This window comes from Dipteris shenzhenensis, chromosome 1, assembly GCF_047967505.1.
Source record: "Dipteris shenzhenensis isolate YYH24624 ecotype China chromosome 1, Dip_SZ_1.0, whole genome shotgun sequence".
Taxonomy (NCBI): Eukaryota; Viridiplantae; Streptophyta; class Polypodiopsida; order Gleicheniales; family Dipteridaceae; genus Dipteris; species Dipteris shenzhenensis.
Window position 1 is genome coordinate 28520357 of NC_141596.1, and position 8026 is coordinate 28528382.

Sequence of the window (8026 nt, forward strand, 5' to 3'; positions counted from 1 at the left end):
ATGGTTAATGCTTCGGGTTACAAAAAATGTAGGGATTTTTTGGGTTATTTTTTTAACATTTAAAGTTTTGCATTAAATGCATACAACGAGATATATTGATTTTTCTTTACATTTTTGAATTCTTTTCAAACCTATTGCATCTATGATAAAGGGATGCACTTCCTTAGTATTTAATAAATGGACCCTCTCCCACTTATGTTGTTATTTCCATGGCTCATTCCAAACTGCCTCCTTGCACTAAATTATGGAGGATCCTCCCTCTTTTATTTTTTAGAACCAAGGGAGAGACCAGAATCTCCTTACCTCTAGGAGGCCGCAATATAGTGGTTTTGCCACCTTGTTATTATGACTTGAAAGATATGTACTTGCGCATTCAATTTATTTACCTCTACTGGTTTTGCCACCTTGTTATTATGACTTTGATGAAAGATATATACTTGTGCATTCAATTTATTTGCCACTTGTTACTATGACTTTGATGAAAGGTATATCCTAATGCATTCAATTAATTATAGAAGAAATGACATGATTGTTCTAAAGTATGATGGAAAGTTTCTAAAAGGCTGGCTAATTAAGTAGTAGCACTTTGGAGGATAGCGCAATCTTAAATAGAGAACTTTATGTGACCCAACCAACACCTAGAAAAGGATCTCCATTATTTATTCAAAAGAATTAAAAGCCTTTCTTATGAATGAAGAAAAGTGTTGCAAGCATGCTCTCGTTGAATTCTAAAGTTTCTAAAAGAAGAGCTCGATCACACTCGCAATTCTTTCTATGTACACTGTAAATGTAAAAGCTTTTGGCAGCAAAAATTTTGCTTCGTTATTGATTTCGTTGAAGGAATTGCAGAATCCATTGCGACTCTCACTCTTGCTGCAACTGCACCGCTATCTTTCCATCCAGAACATGGTAACTGCTGGAACTAACTTAAAAATCATCATCCGTCTTGTGTACGTCGAAGCACTTTACGTACTCGAGACCCCAACTGATCGACGTCGGTGCTGCCAGAAAGATGCCTTCCAGCAACAGTAATTGTACTACCAACATTACAGCATTGCTGCTCCACAGCTGTGATTGCGCTTTGTACTTATATACTCGATACACTAGACAAACGGACGATCCCGACAAGCTTGACGCTTTGTAAAAGCTTTCATGAGCTAGCCCTGATACGGATTCTATGGGCAAACCTTTCACTTTGAGTCCCCAGAATTCAGGCTCCGGCTCGATCGTGATCGGCGCACACATTACCATTGCGAAAAGTCGCGGAGCCTCCAGAAGAGGAAAATATTTAGAGTAGTAGCAATGAAATGGTCACACTCGAAATCACCAACAAAACAATTTGGGCATGAGTCTTATGCATTCTGGTGGCTCCGTTCGGGAGTAACGGGTACGCATCTGGAGGAGGGAGCACGCAGTTATCACCGTTGAAATACACCTTTTGTGGAAATGCCCACCCCTGCTTGAAAGAAAAGGTGGAGAGGTCTTTTTGGAAGAGTATCTCAGATTGCACGTTTCCATCCGGACCTGCTTGGCTCAACAAATCGTTGAAATATTTGATGCCATAAAACATGCCCGTATCATCTGTGCAAACAGGTCACACCCCATAGGAATGTCGTAAGTTTTTAGCGATCGATCGACACAGGAGGCCTACGTACGTTTTCGTTACGCATGAAAACGGGATAAATTACTTCGGGGGGGATTAACGATGGTAGCTTACTGATTGACCCATATGGAGATAAGGCCTTGTAAGAGAAACTGAAAACCTCCGTCAGGTTGTCAAGGTTGGGATGTTGAACGACGAGGTTCCACTCCGAGTAGTTCATGGCATAGTTGCGATTAGTGATAGCGATCTTCACCCGCCAGTACAGCTGGTAATTTTGCTTCACATGCCAGTGGATTCTAATGGGACACATATCGTCGGTGCAGTGAAGCAGTGGGGTGATTGGACGTGGGGCGAGGCCCGTGCTCACTCCTGTGGTGGATTGCAGAGGGGCACTCCTGCACGTGAAACGACGAGATCAGCTGATTAGAAAATTGTTCTATCGTCGCACGAACTGGAAAAATTCATACAGAAAGGACTTACTCTAAGCATCCTCCCACGGTACTGTTCTTCTTCTCGCAAGCACATGAGCACGTCGGGCACGGAACGATTGTTTCATTGTAAAAGGAAGAAAAAGAGACACAGCAAGTAGGCGCTTTCTGGGCGAGGAATTGGGAATACGTGCAAGTTATGTTCCAGGTCACTGCAGCCATTCATCACATCATGTAAGAAATCGTTTTGTAGCATCCATCAAACAGGTTTTCCGCTCGCTTTACAGCTACCAAGGACGAAATCATTGCGATCGTTCATCAGATCATGTCACGATCGGTTAGCACTGAGCTAATCTAGCATTCATCTGCATCGCTACCTAACAATCCAATTGAAGATCTAGAGTGTCATCGCTTACTCAGAGCCTGCGTTGTCCTCCTCCCGTCCGCAGACAAAAATTGGCTTTGCTTGACGACCTTTGCCGGGCCGCAAGTGTACCCCGGCCCTGGAGTCATCAACGTGAAATTCTTGGGCAGCTTCACGGTTGTGTTCGATGTGCCTGCTTGCCCCACGCTTACTTGGAAAGATGAGACGGAATTTGCCGGATCCTGAACAAACGACGTTAACACGCCTCCTCTGCAGCAGTTTGCGATCTGCTGGGTGTAAGGTACCCCCGGAAGCAGGTCGACGATCGTTGGGTTCCTCATACAGCAATGCGGAATGTTCCCATGAAATTTGGAACAATCACCCTGTAGCGTGGCCTGAGATCCGACCATCGACCAGATAATCTCCTTTTGCGCCCAATGCCAGCCCAAAAGCCAGCCAGGAGACTGAATGTGACGATATTGCTGAAAATTGAACATAGAAACGACAGCCTGCACAACAAATAGCGGAGTTCGTCTTACCAGAAAGCTAAGCAATTTGTCAAGCTCACGAATCGTTATTGTATCACAATTCCGTCAGGATTAACGCCGTAAATCCAAGCTACAGCTGCCAAACTGCAGCTTATACGGAAGCAAATACTGAAGATGAATGGAGGGACTCACCACATAGCCATCGGGTGTCCAGGACATAATATCCCACTTGATGGTGATATTCGCATTGGGATCGAGGGGGTCATAGGCATCTGCAAAATGTGGCAAAAGCATTGATTATAACATGATGATGAAGCAACGATGGAAGCCAGGAGCAAACTCAAAAGGGAAATGCAGAGAATGAAGTCGGTGCAAGGAACGGTAGGAGGAGCTGAGAGGATTGGACACAGGAAGAGAGGAGGTGATGATGGGGGGAACCCAAATGGTACCTGAAAGGGAGGCAGAGAAGGCGAGTGCGAGGAGGGCAAAAAGTTTAAGGAAGGAGGGGAGGGGAGGGGGGGAGGGGAGGGTATCCATAGCTTGGGAAATGAGAATGGAGGAGGAGGAGATGGATGTTGTTGTAAAGCTTAGGAGGAGAGGAGAGGAGAGGAGATGGTGGGTGCTCAAGAGAGCTCTCAACCTCAAACGAGTGAGAAGTAGACACCCCAACAAACAATTGCTCGTTGGCTTGTAAACTTGGCCAAAAAAAATCTGGTGTCTCTTGTTGGTGTGATGTTGAGCCTTCACCAAACTATTCACATTCCCCCCCCCCCCCCCCCCCCCTCCCTCCCCTTTGCCACCCTTTCACTCCTCCTCCTTTTTTCCCCCTTTCCTTCCACTCTTACATTCATGCCTTTCCCTTATCACATTTTTCTACTACTTCCCTCAACTTTGGGAAAGCCAAACTATAGTACAAAACTTTCCCAACATATACCAACCACCCACCTTGCTCTACCAATTTTGCAAACGCTCCCCCCTACCATCATGAAATGAGCCGACGTTACGCGAAAAAATAGGCTAAACAAACGCTTTGGAGCATTTCAACAAATGGTGGTGATCGATGGAAGCTGAAGATCAACCTCACACAAACACAAATATTTTGCCATTTCCCACGGATTGCCTGTTCTCAGGTTGTTCCCCTATTTTGCATCCTTTATTTTCTCCATACTTCAATGGAAATCACGAGAATGCCCTCTTAGATTGATTTGCATGCCTCAACACTCCCCTCATATTGACAAGTCTTTCTTCCATATCAATGGCTTCTTATTGTGTCATTCAAGCACTTCAAATCTCACATCATAGTGGAGGGTGCAAGGATGGGAAATCAACATCACTCGACCAATTACTTTGGACTAGTATATCACTAATATTCATAACGAGATGCAATCCTCAAGGCATTTTTGTCGCTTGCAATAGTCATTAGTAACAACCTCCCCTCTATTTTCTACAAATGGCAGTATGCAAGAGAACTCGATGCATTTAGTAGTCAAAGATTGAAACAATCTAGATCTCAAAATTTAGCATTTTACCACTAACACATTTGTTACTTAATTATACAGCTATTCTAGCACTATCCTATTCCCATTGTCACCATGTTGAAGCCTAGGGAGCATATGTGTTTTTTTCTTAATAATAGTCCATTTACACGGTGAAATTATTAAACCCACTAGGAGATCTACTTTACCACCACCCAAAGTCCACACTAGTGTTTGGAGGCTTGGGTAAGGATGATATTCTAGAACAACAAGTTTAGAATGGGATTAAAGGTGGAACATAATTGAATCCCTTCATGGATTAGTCCATGTACTAAGGCACCCCTACGAGCACAACCCTTTTGCTAGTATCCCAACCTAGGGAACCTCATGCATGATTGAAGCAAAGCTACCTACAAGAATGGAAGAGGAATGCAAAATGGTGGCATTATTGCAGCATTATGTTTCTATAGAGATTACCTTTACATTGTTACTAGTCCATTGGTACCATAAGGGATAACTATCACAATGCTCTTGAGGACATAGAGATGTACACCAACATGCCTTTGCTCAAACATTGTAATGATACTATTGCCAATTGGAGGCCAATTGTAGGAGAGTTGTGAATGAAAATGAGATGATATGTGCAATTAGTAGCTATGGTGGATGCAAGCACCACAATGCCTACACTATCATGGTGGATGCAAGCACCACAATGCCCATGCTATCATGTTTAAGCATTGTGATATAGTATGCCAGACTCAAGATTTATAAGGATGTTGCCTACCATCCTTGCACAATAGCTTGTTTTGCCATGAACTACCATCTCATGTCAGCAATGACATTCTACCATTCCCCTTAAACAGGGTACATAACTGAGACATAACTATGGTGGGAGTAGCCATGCTAGCCTTCTGTTCAAATGCCCCAACACATGGCCTTCTATATACCAATCCTATGAAGCTGGTCAGCCACTCACCAAGGCTCCTAGCATGTAACAATAACCATTATAGTATTCCTTAGCCCATGGAAATGCATAGTGGTGACCAAACGTGGATACATATGGGAGGTCTATCGTCAGGTTGTGGTTGACCTAGGCATTTTAATCAAGTAGTCAAGGAATATAGTATATTTCATGGCTACTCAAATTATATGTATTATGCATGCATGCTTAAACGGTGGAGTCATATGCCATCATTAGCATGTCAAATTATTGGTCCCATACTTATTCCATCATGACATATGCATCAATGGAAAATATGGGGCCAAACCACTTGATAGACTTACGTGAAAGGAAATAAGTAGGAAAATGTCAACAATATGAACATCATCAATATAAAAGAAGATTTTGTGCAAGTATGATTCATTGGGCAAGGGCCCTCCTTATTGACACAAGTATACGTGTTATCTCATTCAATACCTTAATATTTGTGCTATTTGAACGTTTTTCTATATAAACAATCATTTTTCTCAATCCCCTTGTATAAGATATACCCTTATTTCCATTTTCAAGCCTCTTGTGCAAGTAGTTACCCATAATTACCCTTCTATTGTATTGACTCTTCTAGAATCCATAGTATACGTGTAGTTGATCATAGTGACCCTCGATCAAAGAATCTCATACCACATATGCAAGCCTTTTCTATTGCTAGCCCCTTATAATTTTATCATCATTGATAGGCCAAGTTAAAAGGTTTACATATCTTTCTTAATTAATGACTCTTACAATGTAGCACTCGGGAGGGTAGGGGGGTCATTATCTAAAAATGCATATAGCACTTGCGAGCAAGCTTGCATATATAATATCCCTATATATACTTGGAATTGCCATGTTTATATATCCCTCAACCTTTTATAAGTGCATAGTAACTGACATTGAATTGATCCACTTTTTATATCCAAATAATCAATCATGTTTGATTATTATTTCTTCAATCCCCTCAAGCATGTATAACCATGTAAGTCATTCAAATCAAAAAATCCCATTCATTGCTTAAATATGCTATGTTAAATGGTTGAAGAGTGACCTCCCCATGATGTAGCAAAACCATGCATAATAAATACGGTCTATAAGTCATACCTCATGAAAGGGTAGTGACATGGTACCAAGACTATTTTAGTACTATTAGGAAAATCCTTTGATTTTGAGATGAATTGAGATTTATCTCTCTCTCTTCTTATCTTGCTCTTTTGCTACCTTATTTCTCCCATCTCATCCTAACACTTATTTATACTCCTCTCCCCAACTCACCCTTGCACTTATTTCTCCCTTTTCCCCTCACACTCATGCTCTTATTTATTTTATCATCTCTTCCCCCTCCCCCCTCTTCCCATCACTATATGGTCTCAAGTTCTTAGGACACCCATGCTCAAATTTAAGTTTCACCATCCACACATCCATGGTTCTCTCACTGCTGCCACCCCATACTACTAATAAGGAAAGTGCTCTCTCTCTCCTTCACACTCTTTGATACTACAGATTATTAATAATATTAAATGTAATTAGTTTAAAATCATTTGATGTGATTTGAAAATTATAATTTCCAATATCCGTACATGTAATGAGCTCAATATTACACACACACACACACACACACACACACACACACACACACACACACACACACACACACACACACACACACACACACACACACGCATATATATATATGAAATTATTATCATAAATTCCAATATCCCTAAAATTATTTGATGTGTATCAAAATTGTAATTTCCAATATTCCTACATGTAATGGGCTCAAATTTTCATTATATATTTTCAAAAACAATCCTATAATCAGTCCTACAATGAAATTTCATTTTCTTATGATCCAAACTTAAATCTATTTGCAATATTTATCGCAAAATCAAAGTTCCCTTTAAATTGATAAGATGAAACCTTCTTGAAAGCATAGGCTTTTGAACATTCAATCTGTTATGAAAATAAGAAATTACATTGCAATGTCATTGTCAACATTCCATTGCAAGCTGAAATTTGCATGTGAATTCTTTTAAACTAAGCCTAAACCTAAGCAATCAAATTCATCACCTTGGATATGAATTATATAGGCATAGTTGTTGAACTTATCCCTCATCCCACATTATCACTTTGTGATTCCATGTGCATGCCTATATTGACATGTCCTCTTGATGAGTTTGCATATATTTGATTCTTTTGATATTCTCTTGATGAGTTTCTCCATATTGATTTTCTTCATGTTTGCATTTCATGATATTGTCTAGTACAAACCTCATATATATACATGATTCAAAATATCGGTTTGGTACCTTAGATAGTAACAAGCCTCCAAAGAAATGTTTCGTCTTTTGCCCATCTTTTGTCTTCTCCAAATACGCTCCAAATCTTGTAAACATATTGCCAAGGGTTCCACCTTAAAATTGGAGATCCCTAGCTTAAGTCCAATTGAAAAGTGACTACCTACATTATGCCCATTACCATGTGTTATAGCACTTTCCAATGACATGGGTAATTGCATTGCATGGATCTATAAGTATCACATTTTGAGAGCATTCTTGTGTTTGATGCACTTGCAATTTTGAATGGTATATGCCAAACTATATTGAAGGTAGACTTTAGCATGCTCTTGTAATGCACACCATTAAGTGTCATGTGTACCTCTTGCAAAATTATTCTTGATTGTACTCTAATG

General features: G+C 40.6%; 1 protein-coding gene across 1 annotated transcript; it reads right to left on the bottom strand.

Moving 5' to 3' along the window:
* Positions 1 to 691: 691 nt before the first annotated feature.
* On the bottom strand, positions 692 to 3581 carry LOC147905655 (protein COBRA-like). The gene is made up of 6 exons (XM_087373894.1): positions 3333 to 3581; positions 3076 to 3155; positions 2448 to 2904; positions 2084 to 2243; positions 1718 to 1998; positions 692 to 1581 (listed from the first exon to the last, which is right to left on the bottom strand). Exons 1-6 carry the CDS (start codon positions 3418 to 3420, stop codon positions 1289 to 1291), a joined length of 1359 nt encoding a protein of 452 aa, XP_087230020.1. The 5' UTR covers positions 3421 to 3581; the 3' UTR covers positions 692 to 1288.
* Positions 3582 to 8026: the final 4445 nt, after the last annotated feature.

Excerpts from the sequence above, each read along its gene's own strand:
- LOC147905655 (XM_087373894.1), bottom strand. The coding sequence starts at position 3,420 with ATGGATACCCTCCCCTCCCCCCCTCCCCTCCCCTCCTTCCTTAAACTT. Across the intron at positions 2,905-3,075 it reads GGACACCCGATGGCTATGTG|GCTGTCGTTTCTATGTTCAA; the intron begins GTGAGTCCCTCC and ends TTTGTTGTGCAG. Across the intron at positions 2,244-2,447 it reads GAGGACAACGCAGGCTCTGA|TGACCTGGAACATAACTTGC; the intron begins GTAAGCGATGAC and ends GAATGGCTGCAG.